Genomic DNA, 21,347 nt, shown 5'->3' with positions numbered 1-21,347 from the left:
GTGGGAAGATGTTTTTGTTTGTTTATTTCCATGTGTAAGGGTAGGTGGATGGATGGGTGGGAATTGGTTTGCTTCTAGTTTGATTGCTTCTTCAATTTCTTGATCAGATTTACGTGTAAGATAATTAGAGTCAATTAATTTCATCGATCAAATGTAGGACTATCAATTAAGTGCTGTCTGTACAGATTACTGTTTTATTAGCAGTATACCCGTAGCATGCGTGTATCTATCAACTGTGTTGCTTTTTTTATAAAAGCATTGATTATTTGTCCATCTGAGACAAAAACTGTGTTTATCATGGTACCAATGTTTTTAACATTGTCATTTAAGTCTAATGAACATAACATTCAGGACAAAAGCCATTATAGTATATGACTTAGTTTAAAACTAGGATCTTCAACGTCATTCCATGTGGTATGAACTACCTTATAAATGACAGCATACCAAATTGATCCTCACTTGTGCGCAGAGAACTACGTTTTCGAAGTGGAGTTAGAGAGTGAATGGGTTGCTTATATAATTGTTTGAAGAGGTGAACAAACACGTAAACTCAGACACTAATGTAAAAAATAATTCATCATAGAAGAAACGATATAACAAATTTGAATATATCACCGTCATAATTACTTCATCCAGTGAAAATAAGAAAAAAGAAAAACAAGATGTAATTCAAATACGATGCTTTTTCAGAAAACCTGCATGAAAAATAAACTTTATAAAAAATAACCTCATGAAATACTCCTTTGGTTGCGTGTCACCACCTACTCGACCAAACAAAAAATTAACAATATATCACTGGAAAACCGTCGCCTATGACACAGAGGATAGGACTTTCTTTTATCTTTTTCGCTGATCATTTGTCAAGAATCCTTCTGAACTGTCTAGTACTTTTTCTTGCGTGCTGATGCCGTGCTTTTTTATGTCTGTCTAATGAATCCTCTCTGTGGATTGGTCCGCGTTCGCCGCGGGCGTTTAGGCGCTAGCACCTTAGACCGGATATTACTCGCTTGCTAATTTGAACACTGCTAATTAAAGCACGCGTGATAAATTGTGAGAATACATGCTGGAGGTGAATTAGAACTGATCAGCTGATGAGATGCCACGAATCCACCATCATCAACAAATAGAACCATACGATTCTAATTCGATCAGTTTTGAATCTGGCGGTAGGTAAAATTATTGCGTGACCAAAGTAGCCTTGCACGCCCACGTTGTTCTAGTTCATAGCGGGTATGTTTACGTTGGGAAGGATTAGAAGGCATAATGGTTGACTCTTGTACTCTGGAGCATTAAGCTAATTATGCTGACTTGGTGAAAATCATTTTACGGTGATGAGTTGCCTAAAAGCAGAAGGTTTGGCTAATGTCTGGAGTAGAGTGCTGAGCAGTGACGTAATTATCTTTCTGGAAAACAGCATTAGGGAAATGCTATCGCTCAAACATGTAATAGCTTTGCATAGCGAATTAAAATTGTAAGTGACTTGAATTATAAATTGTCCACAAGTATTAAATGAAATGCTTTCAACGTTGAAATCATTACTGAACAGAATTTTTTTATTTGTTTAACCTTTCAACAAGAAACTTTAACATCATTTCTTAAGAAAAAAATTTAAAATTTGCGTAACCATGGAAACCTGGATTCCGTGTTAGATAGACTGTTAGATAGAATGTAGATTTTACTATTTTAATAGATAATCTATATATCTGAAACATAACAAAAGGACTGTTATTTTATTGCTATTTTCTTCCGACGTCTTTATATTGTATGTTTTGAAATTTACCTTTCGTTACGTGAATACATTTCAAAGTTGAATGTTGCTTAATGTCACAATCAGCAGTCACATAGCTCCATACGACGATCTTCAAGAAACCGATTCTAACGAGGAACCGATAGCATGAACAACATCCTACGATTTAAAGATCAAGATAGGTAAAACATTGAAGCAATCAGATACCCTTTATGCCACTCAAATAAAGAACGCGCATTTTTATACGACTGTAGTTGCTATAGTAATATGAATAAAATCGGGTGTTGTTCAAATTCTTTGAGTAGTACGATTAATAAGTTTATACGACAAACTTTGCGTACTCAATACTCCTAGGTTGGTATCTATTTTTTTCTTGTGCCATGATCGGTATTATCTGACATCAGCATCAGAGGATTAAGCACACCGATGGAAAACAACTTTGCTCAGCATTCTCACTAATAGATTCCATTCCATAAGAGTTTCGGGCCGCCCTACCCTACTTGCGATCACCCAGTGCCATACCCATATGGTAATATGATAAATCTCAGAATCGCAAATTAAATCCAGAACATGTAAATATTAAACTTCAACCCCAAAGAAAGGTCAGTCTCGAAAACAGATCCCGCTGGGCGTAACAGACAAAATATTAATGTCATGAAGATTACAGGAAATATATGTGATGACACTACGCCTTTAGTGAAAATGTTCTGCATTATTGGGCGAAAGGGTAAACATTACCCATCCCTGAGACAGTTTGTATAAAACGTATGTTGTGTTTGCTTCAGTATAATCATACCTGAAGGTAATGAGGGGCGCTGAGCTCTGGAGTCGGGAAGGGAACCTTGCATATATATATAATAGAAGTCTATACAATATAGAACAAACTTTATGGATAACAACTTCTTTTTATTCGTGAGTGCGACGTTTCGATACATTCCTGCTTGACAACGGTACAAGAATCTGTATCGAAACGTCGCACTCACGAATAAAAACAAGTTGTTATCCATAAAGTTTGTTCTATATTGTACTTCCCAACTTCTGAAATGCAACTCAAAGAAGTTAGAAGTCTATATGTTGCAAAAGTTCCTTACTGACTTAAGACATTGTAATATCCTGGTGTTTTAGGATTTCGAGCGCTTCTCGATTATGGAATTAACAATTGTAAAACATGTAACTACTTCATTAAAGGCAACTTTTCTTAAACACAGGCCTTCATCCGAGTATTTGCAATGTTTGTGTGGCATTGACGATGTGAATCCGACGATAATGCATTATAAGAATACAAACACAAAAATTGTGAACTTTACAAGCTGGGTACCATATGGGTAAAACAACTCTTTCTAGTTCATTGGAAAAATGTAAAATGTTTAGTCCATAGATACTAACCAACCTTGATTCTGCAGTAATCCTGAACAGGTAATTGGCAGTACCTGAAGCCAATCAGCTCTTAGTGCCGTGTTTCGTTTAAGCACAAAGTTTAAGGGACACAAACGACCTGGCATCCTGAAATACACCATGGCGGTTGTCAGCTTCAGGCCAAGCGATACAGGAAAACGAAGTCCGTGTAAATTAGTACAGGGATAATCTGATTAGTTTGTATTAATGTCCTTGTTTACCTTACCAACACAAGAACACGGGGAATTAATTACAAATCGATCAGTTGTATTATACTGTGACACTATCAACATGTCCCTTTGTAGTGTGGAATGATTGTGTTTCTGAACGCGGCAGTACTAGTGACCTGGTGTACGAACCTAGTGACATTTCTCCTCACATCAAAGAACGGAGCAGATGAAGTGTTCATTGCCGGTTAAAATACCGAAATTATACACTTCAATAATGTTGTCTTCAGATATATATATACAGAAAGTAAAAGACATAAATCATGGAATCATTGCAGAACTTTTATCAGAAGAACAAACGTTTTGGAGCAACACAATACATGATGTCAGGAAGGATTTCCAACTGTCACAGTCATACTATTCCAGTTTTATAAGGGTAGCCGTATTATTATAGATGTTATCTATTGATTAAACATTTTTTGTAATGTGAATTTGACAGATACGAATATGAATCACGATACATTTCTCCAACGTTTATGGGGATCGTTACTCAAACATCACAGCAAATCAAGAATATTTTAGAAAAAATAAATAAAATATTCCCAAACGTCTCGACCAAAATCAACTGTTTGTCTCTATTCATGCATCTTTTAATTAAAACTACACTTAATGCATCCCAATAAACACAGACATGAAGTTCACTGTGGCTTGTTTCTCTTTCTGACTTTGCTAGCTAAGAAGCTTCAAACCTCGTAATAAAATTACCATAAATAACCCCAACAAATGCGTTTTAGTAAAGAGGGTTGATCAGTTCCGACAAGTAAATATCAATTCATTGTGGCCTTCGTATAATTCCTTATTCTGGCTATGCAAACATATAATTTCTACCTAAGTTCTGGATTCAGTCAACTCGCAAATAGTCGCAACTTGCCTGTCGGGCTACCGGATGCCTCTCGTCAGAGTTAACCTTCATCTGCCCCGAAATATCAGACTGCAACATAAATTACCACTTCCTCGCGCGCTTATCTGTCTGCCAATCCGTCCACTATTATAAGTGACCCCCGTGGCTACCTAATCCTCGTGAGTAGTTTGCGATAACCGTTATCAACCTCCCCGACACCAACGCGGCTGTGCTGTCGCGCCATACACCGAATGCTAAATCACATTTACACACAGCCATATGCTTTAATGATTGATGTTCGAAATCATACACTGTCATAGAAAAAAAGTTGGAGTTGCAAATAGATTCTTCAGTGTACAAGACCATTGAATCCAAAAACAGAACATGTGTCATTTTTAGTGAATATATTCCCTGCATGTAATTACTGACTGATTACTTGTATATTGATAAAAAAGATGAAGCATCGTCATTGATGTCTAACGCCCTAGTGCCACACTAACCTGACTCCAAGAAAAAAATATATGATCACACATAAAGCTTCATATATCATCTTTGTGCAAACAGCATTGATGCGATTCGGGCAAATCTGAGAAGTATCAAAATACAGCGCTTGAAAAAAGGTTGTTAGCAATATGATGCCCTATTTATTTGTGACGTGTGCTGTTAGATTTGTAAATTCCAAAACCGTTTTAACCACATTTGTGTTGAGATAAAAGGCTTTCAATCAACTTTTTTGTATAAGATTTACAATATTTCTAATTCACATGGAAGTCATAGGAATTTCAAAGTTGTAAAATTAGTCTCTTGAGATTACATCACTACACTTTGATGTTTCACTATTGTTTCGTTGTCTGTTTCAGGATTCGGGATGGAAGCTGTTTTCCTATTGGGCGTTGGTTTCACCCGTGACACAGCCACGTCAATAGTCTGCCTCACTCTAGCCGTCGGATTCAGTGGATTTGCCATTTCCGGTAAGGTTTTATACGCCATGAATTCAACTCAAAATGACTGTTGGTTTACATTTCATAGAATCCCTTCCTTGCAAAGACGGCTATGTGGAAATCTGTTACCAGAAGGAAAGCCTTTGTGTACAACACTGCGAGTGTGTTGTCCTTTTGATAACAGCGCCGTGACATCACTTCAAAGAAACGCAGTCCGTTTGTTCCTTATGCGTGGAATGACATGCGTTTAAACAGTTCAGAATCCGAATTAGCACAGTATCGTAATTTATACAAAAGGGGTCTTATTTTGGCAAATACTGATTAGAAGGAAAAGTATTTGATGGTTCCATTTCATAAAATGCAGTTGGAAAGTCCGAAGAAACTCTTTTATGTGAAGTGGTTTTGAATAGAAATGCCGAACTGTGTATTCTAATGACGCCCGTGGTCCATCAGACTACAGGATCTGAATGTTCTATATGCTCTGTGTGTATAAGAGTCTTAGAGGCAGAGCGAGTGTGTGGGTGATGCAGCAGCTTGAGTAATGTCTAAACATTCCATCATCTACACACTCAATTTAATGAAAAAACACCCTTTTACAATCTTCATCAAAGTTAAAAAGGTTTTTTCTGAAGTTTGCCTCCTTGAAAGAGTCCACTTCTGGCAAAATCTGCGTTTCATTAGCAAATCAATTGGAGATGAGGACTGGGGGGACCGGGTTGGAATTTTCATAATCATGATTTGATGGCATTTTCCGGAAAAGCTGGCCCCTCTCGTTGAAATGCCAGATTAATCCCTCCACTCTACCCTTTTAAGTGAAAACTGTTTCATTTGGACTGATTGCCAGAACGATTTCCCGCAAATATTTGCTCCTGCGAAGGTTTTAACACTATTACCCGTTAATCTGAACATAAAACCCTTTTTGTCCACCAGTCTACAGAATATGAGGGACGTCAGAGGATTTCTTTGTGGCTAGGGATGATGAGACGGGGAACAGATAAAGCCCTGCCCTCAGTGTTGGTTGAAGGTATTAGTGATCAATAGGGAAAGAATCGGGCTCGCTGACGGCCGATAAAAGGTTTATTGTGGCTAGGGATGATGAGACGGGGAACAGATAAAGCCCTGCCCTCAGTGTTGGTTGAAGGTATTAGTGATCAATAGGGAAAGAATCGGGCTCGCTGACGGCCGATAAAAGGTTTATTGAAATATACGATAAGAGGCAGACCACGCCATCAGCCCTTGATAAACAGCTTCCTGATATATGGCTGTCTTGTGCCGGAGGATGAGACTACACATCCGGATATGATGTAAAAGGACGAAAACTGACTATATAATGTTCTTGAGAATGTATGTATCCTCTTCTAGTTCGTGGCTAATGTTTGTCAATCAGAACAATAAAAGTGTGAGGAAACTGGGGCACGTCAATATATACATGAATACGGACCAGCCTAGTATTATTGATGTAAAAAACACCAAGTTAAATGTAAAGTATCGCGCCATGACACCAAAGGTGAAGGACACAGTTTGGCTTTTAAAATGATCGATGCATGTAGGATATGTCACGGAAAATGATAAGTCGGATTTGACAGTGTTTGGTCAATATATTTAGAACGTTGTCCATCAGGGTAAAAAATCATCGATAAGAGTTTTTAAAGAAACCGATAATACAATTGTCCAAGCCCGGTTGAATTTCCATACCCAAACCAAAAAGTCTATAGTACATATTTCAAATCAAACAACAGTTACAGTTTGATCTATATTAAGCATATAATGCGTATTAAGTCTATGGTTTTGATATTTGAAGAACTTATTGAAATGTGAAACCACAGAAGATCCTTAGATTGTTTGTTACTGGTTTTAGTGATGTTTCTAGTAATCCTTGTCTGCGGCTATTTCTACCGCATACACCGTCTCGACTGCTGTATCCTAAATCAAACAAGAAACATGTAGAGTAAAATGTCAAGCAGCCATCATATAGCTAAAACGTACTTAAACTACAGAAGATTGCCCAGATCAGCTAGACACCTTTGTTTGATACGCGATCATATCTAAACGATGTGGTCACGTTGGTTGGAAGCTAAACCGCCTCTGGGTTCGTGATGGCGATATTTCCCACGAACAGCCATCGATTGGAGTTGTCAGGAGTCAGCTACACTTTATAGGTTACTCTTGGGCAAACAATGAAAAGTGCGAAACCGTCATTTTCTCCATATTGAGGATGTCAATAGTAATCTGAGGCTTTCTGTTCCGATCGTGACAAGTTCAGAACAATAACCTCCATTGTTTCGTGGTAATCGCACTCCAGCCCAGTGACGTGTGACTCGTTCTTATCAACACCAGCATGGTTATAAACGAATTGTACAAGACACACTTTTGCAACCTTAGGTTTTAAATTCATTTTAGAGATTACTCTCATATCCGCATGAATTTTTAAAGGAAATGTACAAATGACACTTTCATCAGGTCTTTGAATGGCATTTAGAAGTGATAAACATCAGGAAGAGACTTTTATGAATGTCAAGTTCTTTATTATGAGGAACACAACGTTTCGGAGAATGAACTTACTCCTTCATCAGGTGAATGAATGGTATGAGGCACTTTCATCCGCATGTGTATGATACTCTATACAATGGACACTTTAAGTGGCATGTTTTTAATCAAATACACAATTTGATGGAATATACTTCAGAAACATCACCGACATGTTCGGTGAAAACTTATATATAAAATATATATTTTCTGCATATGAAATAAACTCAGGACACTATCAACAGCATGATATTAATTGAAAACACAATTGCCACTTTCACTGACTACTCAAATATACCAATGACTCTTTCACTAGCTTTAGTTTTGATGAAATGTACAATGGAAACTTTTCCGTGCTTGATCTTTAAAAGAAATGCACAATGGAGACTGTAGGCATCATGTTTTAATTTCATAACTTTACAATGAACACATTCACTGTGATGTTGATATGAAAACTTCCAAGGGACACCTTCACATTCATGGTAATATCCAGACATCCAAGGCACACCTTAACAGACATGTTACTCATGGACATATACAATGGACACTTTCATAGGGATGATATCAATGGACATATACAATGGACACTTTCATAGGGATGATATCAATGGACATATACAATGGACACTTTCATAGGGATGATATCAATGGACATATACAATGGACACTTTCATAGGGATGATATCAATGGACATATACAATGGACACTTTCATAGGGATGATATCAATGGACATATACATGGACACTTTCATAGGGATGATATCAATGGACATATACAATGGACACTTTCATAGGGATGATATCATATACAGGACACTTTCATAGGGATGATATCAATGGACATATACAATGGACACTTTCATAGGGATGATATCAATGGACATATACAATGGACACTTTCATAGGGATGATATCAATGGACATATACAATGGACACTTTCATAGGGATGATATCAATGGACATATACAATGGACACTTTCATGGACACTTTGGACACTTTCATAGGGATGATATCAATATCATAGGGATGATATCAATGGACATATACAATGGATGGACACTTTCATAGGGATGATATCAATATCAATGGACATATACAATGGACACTTTCATAGGGATGATATCAATGGACATATACAATGGACACTTTCATATGGACATACAATGGACTTTCATAGGGATGATACAATTTCATAGGGATGATATCAATGGACATATACAATGGACACTTTCATAGGATGATATCAATGGACATATACAATGGACAATGGACACTTTCATAGGGATGATATCAATGGACACATATACAATGGACACTTTCATAGGGATGATATCAATGGACATATACAATGGACACTTTCATAGGGATGATATCAATGGACATATACATGGACACTTTCATAGGGGATATCAATGGACATATACAATGGACACTTTCATAGGGATGATATCAATGGACATATACAATGGACACTTTCATAGGGATGATATCAATGGACATATACAATGGACACTTTCATAGGGATGATATCAATGGACATATACAATGGACACTTTCATAGGGATGATATCAATGGACATATACAATGGACACTTTCATAGGGATGATATCAATGGACATATACAATGGACACTTTCATAGGGATGATATCAATGACACATATATGGACACTTTCATAATATGGACACTTTCATGGACAATATACAATGGACACTTTCATAGGGATGATATCAATGGACATATACAATGGACACTTTCATAGGGATGATATCAATGGACATATACAATGGACACTTTCATAGGGATGATATCAATGGACATATACAATGGACACTTTCATAGGGATGATATCAATGGACATATACAATGGACACTTTCATAGGGATGATATCAATGGACATATACAATGGACACTTTCATAGGGATGATCTCAATGGACATATACAATGGACACTTTCATAGGGATGATCTCAATGGACACATGCAATGGTGAAGGAAAACTAAGTTCTATGGACAGTCAACTGCTTTCTTGATAACGGTGTTAGTACCTACACCGAAACGTCGCACTCATTGCAATATGAAGTTGCCTATCCATAGAACTTGGTTTTCCTTCATCTATACAACTTTTAAAATGCCTCTCAAAGAAGATATACAATGGTAGTTTCACGAACATGTATTACCGCAAATATACAGTGGACACATTCATATGCATGCTTTTAATGAAACGTACATGAACAGTCTTGCTAACAGAAATATAAAACTGACACTTTTACAAGAATGTTATTATACGACGTATACAATAGACATACTCCCCGGCATGTATTAGATGTAATATTCAATGCACAGATTCATTGGCAAGTTATTATAGGGAATATGCAAAGGATACTTTTACGGGCATGCCATTGGTAGAAGTATAATGGACACTTTCATATGCATGTTTTAAATAGAAATCTACACGGGGCGATATGTTTTAAGGTCATGTACATTGCACACGTTCACCGGTGTTGAGGACATGTAGAATTAGCACTTCCGTATTCATGTTATTAATCGAAATACACACTGGAAACGTTCATCGGTATAGTTTTATTTTATTTTTATTTCTATTTCTAAGTACGATGAACACTTTAAACGATAAGCTGTTAATGACATGCACAATTCACACTTTTACAGGCATGTTATTAAAGGAAATACGCAATGGATACTTTCATTGACATTTTAAATAAAATATTCGATGGGCAACTCCATAAGCATGTTTTAAATACAAGGGTTTGGTTTTAGCCAGACAAAATGCAATTGCCACTTTCTCAAAAGTGGGTTAAAAATGAACTATGCAATGGCAATATTTATCCATAATATTTTCAAGTGAAGACATACTAATGTGTATTACATTTTAGGAACGCCATTTTTGCAATTAAAAGCTTGCGTCAAAATCTCATTATGTTTTCAACAGCATTATGTTTTGACACCAGGTGGAGGTAGTTAGCCAACACCAGAACAACAATATATTTATAAGTTTTTATGTCTGCTTATGTTTATGCTTAACAGGAAAACTGTAAACTTGGCCAGCAAAGGTGTCACTGATATGGTTGTTCGTTTTAGAATCTGACGTTCACCAAACACACTCGAATACCATGTGAAGATATAAATGCCTAATTTGTCACCATTCGCATTTGCAAATAGCTGAAAAACAGTTATCAATAATTCATTAAACAATAAAAGACCTTATGTAAAGATACATTATGAGACCTGCAACTGCGAGAAAGCTCGTAAAAAGCCCATTCCTGTTGACAAATTTATTTCTTATTACTAACATACATCTCAAATCCAGACAACCCGGTGTATTATGTGTCCATTTGCAATTAGATGCCTATTGGCATGTAAAACACGTTTCAATCGAAGAAACAATAAAGAAGGGGACATCTTTTGTGAACAAACAATAAACGTTTTCATGCACGTGAAGAACAGTTCTCGGCAAGCTTTGTTTCACTCAATCACACTTATTAACCAATAAAGTGGCGTACGGCAAGGTGGCCCTTACCGTACAGGCTCAATATATGTTCATATCCCTGGCAATTATAAATCAATGCGTAGCACGTGTGGATGGGTGATATATTTTACATGTCTGGTGAGAAATTGATGATGATTAGTGAGATTTTATGATTCTCTGGCAGCCCAGATTACCAAGTGCTCCGGGAGTGCGGCAAAATGTGATGTTTATTGCTTCAGCAAGTTTAATTCATCATAAAATGCGATCAGAGGAGGAGGGTCATCTACTCCGCCTAAAATTGATTCTGTTGCCGAACTAAAAAGACAGTTATCAGGTTTTGTCTAAACTCCAGGGTTAGTCCGCTGCCTGTCACTTTTTTAGGTTCCTGTGACCAACGACTACCAAGAATAGGGATTGGAGCTCAGATGAGAGGAGACCTATTTAATGCTTGGTTGCTTTCAAATTGGCAGTGCCACCGCTTCAAGGAAGATAAAGCTGCTCTTCGCATTTACTACAGCTGAACATGTTAAGACACAAGAAGGCACGGCTTGACTATTAATAACCAATATGATTCGATACATGGAATAGTGGTTGAATATTACTTTCCTAATACATGCCTTTGCTCTATCATCAAGGCAACGATGTGTGAAATATTCCATTAGCTGAAAAAACACAGCCTGTTATCATTTAAAAAGCTTTCCAAATCCTCCCAAATCTTGAAATGAATTAAGCGAGGCTTGAAAATAACCAATAATCCATGGTATTTAGGTGAGAAGATAACTTGAGGAAATTAGAGATTTATTTCAAATAAAAAGATTTTTTATGGAATTTCTGGTGGTTGATTAAAAGTGTGTTCAGCATTATCCATCAACTGGCTTAACATTGTCCAAAACATTTGATATTACATGAAATCATAGAATGGGTTTTTGTTGTTATCCTGTTGACTAAGAAGCAGCAGCAGCTGTAGTAGTAGTAGTGCTAGTAGTAGTATTAGTAGTAGTAGTAGTTGTAGTAGTAGTAGGAGGAGGAGCAAATATTGTTGAAATTTAAAATATCTCTCGTCTAAGTCATTTTGAAAGGTGGATTTTGTAAGTATATCCATATCAAGGATTTAGTTTTTGTCCTTTTGAAACAGAAATAATGGCAACAATCTTATGGTACTTTCTAACACATAAAACCACATCTACAAGTTGCAAAAGAATTAACCTCTCCCGGTTTGTTACAGGTGAAGTGCAAATATACATTAAAGCAAGAAATAAAACATCAACAGAAATATATCTATCCCACTGTTCAATTCAAATAAGCATATGTGTGCTGTTGAAAAAGCTGAATTATGTTCAACTTGCCTGTTGTTATTTCATCGATACGTAAATTACTTTTTCACTTCTGTATTACAAGAAAGAGTCATCGAGATGTGTAACAAAACCTATGTGAGCACGCGTCTCCGTTGCATGTGAAGGTGAAATCAGCGACAGTCAATGACCTCTTCTGTCGCTAGATCTCTTTCACTGAACAAATACTAAGACTGCACTCAATTTCATGTTGATGAAAATGCGTCTTTATCTAGGCACCTTATCCCGCCTGAGATAACTGCAATCTACAAGCTCTGCTGCAATCAACAACAGCTATCAACAACTTTTATCTGTACACTCTATGCCAAAACCACTTAGAGTCTCGGCAATTGATTTTTCGCTTGTCGATATCAGGGAGCTTTGCTTTGATAATTACAGGCAAATACCATGATCGAATGTTCGATTTTGCTATTGTCTTTGCTACAGACACTAAAGATTAATACATTAAGGGTTAATAGATTGACGACACAGTTGTGTTACCGCGCTTGACTAGGGTTCCATGTCTTTGCGCTGAAAGGGTATGATAAACCAAAGTAGGCAATATTTCACAGACGTTCGTACGTACAGCATCTAAAATAATTATGTGGATGTCAATCATTTGATCGTTACATGCATGTACATTTCAAGCGGAAATCTGTGCCTGTGTTTTGCGCATATTGTTTATTGTCCGTGTATTATTTACAACACAAGTGAGATATCGATCATCGCTGATCAAATTAATCTGTATTGACATAACCTCGAACTCGGAATATATAGTGGCTTCGTGGTTTGGATCAGACAAATAAATGGGTCAAGGGACAAATGGCATTATTGTCGCGCTATGGAATAGAACAAATGCCGTGTCTTTGTCATGAGTACATGTAGGAGGTGAAATCGGTATCATATTATACTGATGTCTCTGTACAAATTGTGATGCCCATGTATTGTGAGTGAGTGAGTTCAAAGGATCATGTTTAGGGACAAGACTCAGTCACTTACAAATCAGCGACATAACACCCGGTTCCATTACCCCAAGAAATGCTTTGTAATTTATGCAATAGTCATACAACCAATTCTCTTCTTCTTACTTAAACGATGTACATGACATTTAATGACATGGTCATTAAACATTCAAGATTTAGCCATGTACTCTGAAATACGTCATTGTTCAAAACTCTAACATATGAGTCATTCTGGAACACTCATTAATAACAAAGACGTCTCAGCTTTCGACAAATGTTGAATATTTTATGTCCTGTAAGCAGCATTTATGTTAAGTTTCAAATTAGGTATTCTCTGGTATGTGTATGACGCACACAAATGACATTCTTACTCACAATACTGCTGGGATGATTATATGTAGCTTAAATACATGATCACAGATAGGTCACATTGTTTCATATTCCCAGTGAATGTGCACGGATATTACACAGATATACAATAATAACGTATACCTTTATTGAAATAGCCTATAGTTATACATCATTAAGTACACGAAGACATTTAAAGCTATGACTGCATGTTTCCTTCTCATATTCTTCAGATGTCGTCATTATTCCTATATATAACTTACATCAGGGCTCAAGGTATAATGTTTGGAGCTTTGGGGTATTTAAGTTTTTCTTTCTCACTGGGTATTAATAATATGTTTCATTCAATATGCATTTGCGCTATCGTGTTATGGATTATTGGTATACCAATGAGAGGTTTTATTTACATAATCAAATAATTTTGTAAAGTGCATGATTTTCGAGTTTTGATCTGTGGCTATATATCGTAAAGCAATACGTAAGGAAGAATTGTCCTTATTGGTCTCTACTCAGCAAGGCTTGGATGCGTAAAGGGTTTTGTTGCATATATTCCACTCATTTTCCATGTACCTTTCGTGTCAATTTCATCACTATTTGGCCAGTTCCAGTGGAATCTTTTTCGTTGGATAATCGAGATAATTTCTGGCGTAAATATTCTGTATTTACATATACTGAAGAAATCATCTAGCGGTCATGAACTCGAATATGAAGTTGTGCGCTTAATATTCACTGCAAAATAGCCCCCTAAATATTCATGATATCCAGGTACAGTACCTGTGTATACCCTGGCTCATCTGGTGATAACTGAATATCTTCATTTTCAGGTTTCAACGTGAACCACCTTGACATTGCCCCGCGGTACGCCAGTATCTTGATGGGGCTGTCCAACAGCGTGGGGACCCTGTCGGGCATGTTGTGTCCGATTGTTGTGCAGTACGTCACCAAGGGTCAGGACAAGTCACCAGCAGAGGTAGGTCAGAACAGATCGACAGATCCTGTTTGCTCAAACTGAGTTTCTGTGGTGTGATCAAACACCAATCAGTTTCAATCCAGCAATGTAAATATGGGAAAGTGGATGTGACCTTGTACGATTGGGAAGACCAGTGGAAAACTAGCCATAGGAAACTGCAAGTGCATTGTGTCTTTCCTGTGGCGATTTTGGCAAATGTTAGTGTTTCATGTGACGTATTGTTTTTTGAGATCTGTTTTGATCTCGATTGATATAGCAATTCATCATCTCCTACTTGCTTCCATAGCATTGGTGATATCTGGTGTGTGTAATCAATCAAGAATTGTGGAAATACAATACGTTACAGCTATAATATTCTATAACATCAGGCCCCGATTTCTCGAAACAAACTTAAGTCTTAGTTTCGACTTAAGTCAGAGTTTTTACTCAAATTTGAGAAAATGCATTTCCCAAAATGACCAAAAATGATATTAAACTCAAACATGGTAGACCATTTGAGTTTGGTGGATAGATTACTTAAGTTGATTGGGCTTTTTTATTTAAAAAATGCATTTGAGTTAAAAATTCAGCTGTTTCCAATTGTCCAACTCAGTTTCAAATTTGAGTAAAAAACTTAAGTTTGTTTCGAGAAATCGGGGCCAGGTCCCATCGACCACATGAAGAGACATGATTATACAAAAGCACAAACTACCCGGCTCATGGCGGATGACAATTCGGTTATAGAGCTGTTATCACACAAATATCTGGATATAATGTAATCTACACTGAAACTTTTCGACATTTCGGAATGCTCAAAACATCAATAATACAAACTGCACTGCGCACTGTCACGAGCAGGGATATACTACAAGAAGAAAACTAACTTGATTAGGCCACATGTGGTGCAACTGTTACGGGAACATGGCCACGTAATTAAATTTAAAACATCCAACGTGTAAAAACGTCCAGAAATTTGTCTCGCATCGGTGAGATGAGTTTCCCGGGGGACGAAACATAGGAGTAAGAGTTATGTGAAATACTTGCTCACAGGTTGCCGGTATGAACATGTGCAAAATAATTAAAGTCGATCTGTTTCAATTTCAATAACGTATAGTTTCGTGAGAGAAAACCACTTTAGCGATTTGGTGCATTTGAACCCTTCGAGTGGACTAATGGTCAAGAAGACTAATAGCTTTGGAGACTTCAGAACCAGGGCTTCTCGAGGCATAGTATTCAAAATGTAACTTTGTATTATAGGTATGATTTCTGCATGTGAAATTCGAAATTCTGGCAGTGATTGTTTGAGCTGACTCGTGGATTTTGCATTAGCGTTTAAAGAAAGTAGCTGCCTTCAACGAAACGTGTATTGCAGCTTATAAACTGCCAGCAATGAGATTATGACAAATGCTTTATATTCTTACAGTGCGTGACATAATTGTTGATATGTTGTTGCAGGCGGCCCAGGAATGGCAGACCGTGTTCTTGATTGCCAGCATCATTCACTTCTGCGGAGTCGTGTTCTACGCCATCTTTGCCTCCGGAGAAAAACAGCCATGGGCAGAACCCCCGGCTGAGGAGACTTGGCGCCCAGAGCACACCCTGACAGACGACGGGAATGCATGGAAATACCAAACCTACGGTTCCACAACCCATGGGTATGAGGGGGAAGTGAACACTGCCTGCAATGGAGGACCCGTACCCCCGCCGTATAGTCCCGTGTATGAAACTAAAGAGCAACTTGTTCAGAAGGAACAGAGAGATCGCTATATGGCTGATGGAAATGAACGAGATTTCTAAAGTAGTAGATGATTTCATTTATCATTTTATTCCACATCGTAGGTCATAGGAATATTGGCATGCGCTGAAGGTCGAAGGACCAACAGGAGATTAAATTTCAAGTAATGGATACTGGTTCGAGGTCATGTCAGGAACAACATGGCGGGTTGGAAAGGATCTGGTTCGGTGACTGTCGGTATTGTAATCGAGGGTTGTTCATTTCATTAGGTGTAACTGAATCATATGTTCACGATACGAGATTGATGGTTTCATTGTGCAATCAGTGTGGAAGTAACGAAGCTTAGCAACAAAAACATCGAACAATAAGAATCCAGGGAATTCACGGCAATGAAAGAAGGGGATGGATTCTCAACCAATCCAATCACGATCCCAGTACAAGAGTCCGCCAACATGGCCGAGAATATGATTAGGCCAAATACAACTCTGTAGAAAATCAAATTTCTACGACAAGAAGATGCTTTAAACCACATCATGATAAATCATCATCGACCATGCTCGTCAAATGAAAAATGTGATCACGTGACTATCCAAGATGGCGGTTATCGGGATCAGGTGGCCGCCGCAGTTGCGTATCTCCTATTAACGTCTATTTTCCAAGAGACAAGCTTTCTTTGGACATCTTACATGGCCGCTCTAATCACACTTTCTAATTCAATTTACCCAAATCGCTCTGGGTAATATCTTTGAGCAACTGTATAACCCAATGGCTAATGTTTTCCCTCTGGCCAGATGCCCGAATATAAAATGGGATTGGACCTCAACACGGGCCAGGATTGAGTTGATTACATTTTGAGCTAAATTTGATGACGGTGGAAGAAAGAGAACGCACATTTCAAGTTGAGGGTTGTAAATTAGGTTAGGAAGAGTTATCTAGCTGTTTCCACAGAGAAAGGGGAGAACTGATCATGTGTCTACGACCAAAATCAATACTCAGTGGTAACATATACTGTAGGCCGGTATAAATGGAATAGGAAACATCACAAATATGGAATGACAAGGAAAGGGAAATGAGGAGTATTCAGACAAATGGAGTTACGTTTGTATTCTTTATAATGGTTGATTTATAAAATGCTGAATTTCGTTTAATGAATTTGATTATAAGTGTTACTAGTGATTTCGCTTCAAATGTTTGTGATAATGTTTGTTGGGTAGAGAAAGCAGAAAGATATTCAAGCGAGAAGGCGATTTCATTATATTGATTAACCAGCTCATTGACTTAGATTTGATTCATTTTGAAACACTGTGATAGAGACATGAGGGTTATATTTATACTTCAACATTAAAAACATGAAACAATTTCATTAGTACTTAAACGCCTTTAACTATTTTCTGGCAGATTTCTGTCCAAACAATTCTCTGGCATAATTGTCTAGATATTTTCGTTAAATATGAAATATTTAACGCAAAGCAAATTCAAGAACAATTATCTTTTTGATTATCTAATACTTAAATGATCTCTTTAAAAACATATCTGTTCTGTAAATAACATGAATGTACATAATGATTTTGAGTGGCGAGTTGACTCATAAACGTCATCTTAACGTGTTGAGTTTAAATTGTTTGACTATTTATAAGGGTTTATACCAAGCTACAAGTGATTTATTTGTGTCTTACTCGTCTTCTAATCTGTGATATTAAACGTATCCATTAACAGATAGACAGTGTCTACAATGCAGATATATGTACTGTTATCTTCGTGTTACCTCCTCCATAATTCAAGGCAGATCAAATGAAAAAGTAAATTTTCCCGTAAGGAATTTTGAAATTTAAAACAACTATTTACAAAAGTATTAACTAAATATATTTCATGTTTGTATTTAGAAGTTAAACCATGTCTTGTTATGTTGCGATATTAGCTGTGTTTGTATGGCAGTAAATGGATAGATCTATTAGCACTTGTGTAGATGACAAAACTGAATGTACCATGTAGTATTTGAATATTCATCATGATAGATAAGAGAGTATCATCGTCATTTTTTCACAATGATTTGTTACACGCTTCATAGTTTGTGGTGAGAATGGCGATGTAAGAGCAGAATACCCACCTTCTCTTTACTTCTTCTATCATAGATGTTTCATGTGGAAATACTCACCCATATTAGATAGTCGTTGATGTATATTGCAGGTTCATTCATGTCAATCACTATGTGTAAATATTGTTAGCATCCATAGCTATTACCCCCTTGTTAATAATACAACCCGATTGACGAGCTGTTTGCAAACGATACTTTGAAGTAGTAGAAAGGGCGCAAGTAAATAAACCAACAAGAGCAATTAAATTGGTAAATAAACCAATTGGCATGACATGTTAATATCTGTTTTCATTTCATGTTCAGATCGTTATTTTGTCACGCATGGACAGCCAGTTCCTGATAGGAATCATCAATATCAATCACGGTGATATTTAGCAGTGTTTACAATGTGACACGAAATGAATCCAGAACAGGCAACAGGCACATCTTCAGGCTTCCTGTGAGCCAGAGAAAACTGTAAAACACGAAGCAATCACATTTCATCAACTCAAACTCACATTATAAAGTCCAAAAACCTTAAACATTATGTGGAATAAAATCGTGATGAACAATACATTTTGAAGTTTGAGAGGCATTTTATAAGCTGGTAAGTGACAATAAAGGCACGATATTTTATGGATGACTGTACCAATCAACTATCAGGCTTTATTTTGTTGTTGTTATTGTTGTTGTCTTTCAAACATACCCATATGTTGTTTTTGTTACTCCAAGTTTAATATATAATGTGCTAACTTCACCCTTTCTTGACAACGGTATATGGATCTATACCCAAATGTCGTAACACAACAGAATAAAGAAATTGTCATCCACAATATATCTTGCGTTTACTAACTGAACCATGGCTAGAAAAGACCTTATTTTAAAATATTTAACTTAAACAGTCACATGAGTTATTGCCTGACGCGAAACATGACATAAGATACTGCATTGGATTGCTTGCAATACTGACATATGCTATTGGCATTTTGCAATAAGAGACGTCGAAAACAGTAACTTACACAGCTGTGAGTGGTGGAATGCACCAACCTTTTCGCAAACATCTCATATTATAAATCTTTGATCGTGGTTTATTCCATATATAAACGCGGAAAAAACAACAGAAAAACATAGTTTCGATCATATACCTAAACACATGTACACGAGCCTATATGGTGTTGGAATCATACATGGAAATATTTTTGAGCACAGATTTCTTAAGACAATGGCAATGGTTTTGCCTCTTTTAGTTAACGGAAACGACAGTGACATAACCGAGTAACATGCAATGATAGGTTTAGAGATTCATAGTTAAAGCTGATATTAGAGGGTTCCTAGCAACAGGGATGTCAGAGATTGGCTAGCAGTGGATATCAGTGACAAATATCAGAAACGCAAGATATGCATTAGTAACACGGATGTCTGAAATTCACAAGTAACAAATATGTAACACAGTTAATAGCAACCATGACAAACAATATTGATTAACAAGCATCGAGGATATGAAATATTTATTAACAGCTAGGGTATCGGATTTGACTAACAAGAGATATATAAGACATCGACTAGCAAATATATTTAAGAGAATGATTAACAACGGCACTAGGACAAATTGAGTCGCAAAAATTAACGGTCCGCTTATATGGCGCTCATACTCAGGCACATTGCCTGCTCACCGCGTTACGTACATAGCAACAATGATATCAGCTATTAACCAGAAACAGTGATATCTGAGACTGACCAGCAACTGAACCATAAGAGGCTGAGCTGCTAAAGTGATTGTCTAGTACAAAGAGACTGAACAGCAACTGAACCATAAGAGGCTCAGCTGCTATAGTGATTGTCTAGTACAAAGAGACTGACCAGCAACTGAACCATAAGAGGCTGAACTGCTATGGTGACTGTCTAGTACAAAGAGACTGACCAGCAACTGAACTATAAGGGGCTGAACTGCTATAGTGATTGTCTAGTACAAAGAGACTGACAAGCAACTGAACCATAAGAGACTGACCCGCTATAGTGATTGTCTAGTACAAAGAGACTGACCAGCAACTGAACCATAAGACTCATAGAGGCTGAGGCTGAGCTGCTATGGTGACTGTCTAGTACAAAGAGACTGACAGTCATGAGCTGCTATTGTGATTGTCGCTTTTTAACATGTCACAAAACAACAAACTCAGATTTTGGAAATGTAACAGTGCATATTTGGAAAATTAATGGTTTTACAACATTCTGAATGATGAAAGTGTGAACTACAGATTTGAATGATCACATAGTGTACAATTGAATCGAGGACAGTTGACTGTCCGGTATTCGAGCACCATCTGTTTCATCATAAGCGGCTCTAAACTGAAGACAGACAGTTTAATACAGTCAATATCGTGTGTGGTCACCCCTGGCTTGTATGCAAGCATGGACACGACGTCTAGCAGATAATGTTAGTCGTCTGATCACATGTATCGGGATTGTCCGCCATTCTTCCTGTAGGGCCTGTGCCAACGCCTCTCTTGTCTGTATGGGTGGCTGTCGCTTGTTGATTTGTCGTCCAAGGTGGTCCCACAGGTGCTCAATCGGGGACAAGTCGGGAGATCGAGCTGGCCAAGGAAGTAACGTCACATTCTGGGCATTAAGGAAGTCCATACTGATGCGTGCCTTATGAGGTGTGGCGTTGTCTTGTTGGAACATGGTATGTGGGTGATTCTGGATGAATGGCACGACGACTGGTCTTAAAACTTCATTGATGTACCGTGCAGCTGTTAGATTACCATGAATCACAATAAGATC

At 37.3% G+C, this 21,347-nt stretch overlaps 1 protein-coding gene across 1 annotated transcript in view; it reads left to right on the top strand.

The window, feature by feature from the left end:
- Nucleotides 1-18,858, top strand: part of LOC124264531 (vesicular glutamate transporter 2-like) — a 67,918-nt gene extending 49,060 nt beyond the window's left edge. The window contains exons 10-12 of the mRNA XM_046699273.1: nt 5,071-5,181; nt 14,633-14,778; nt 16,213-18,858. Coding sequence (XP_046555229.1) covers nt 5,071-5,181; nt 14,633-14,778; nt 16,213-16,554 — 599 coding nt within the window. The 3' untranslated portion in view covers nt 16,555-18,858. The remainder of the gene's footprint in view (nt 1-5,070; nt 5,182-14,632; nt 14,779-16,212) is intronic.
- The last annotated feature ends 2,489 nt before the right edge of the window (nt 18,859-21,347 follow it).

This window comes from Haliotis rubra, unplaced genomic scaffold (genome assembly GCF_003918875.1).
Source record: "Haliotis rubra isolate DU_JTF1 unplaced genomic scaffold, ASM391887v1 Scf93, whole genome shotgun sequence".
In the NCBI taxonomy this organism is placed as follows: domain Eukaryota; kingdom Metazoa; phylum Mollusca; class Gastropoda; order Lepetellida; family Haliotidae; genus Haliotis; species Haliotis rubra.
This window is presented reverse-complemented; position numbering and strand designations above follow the sequence as displayed.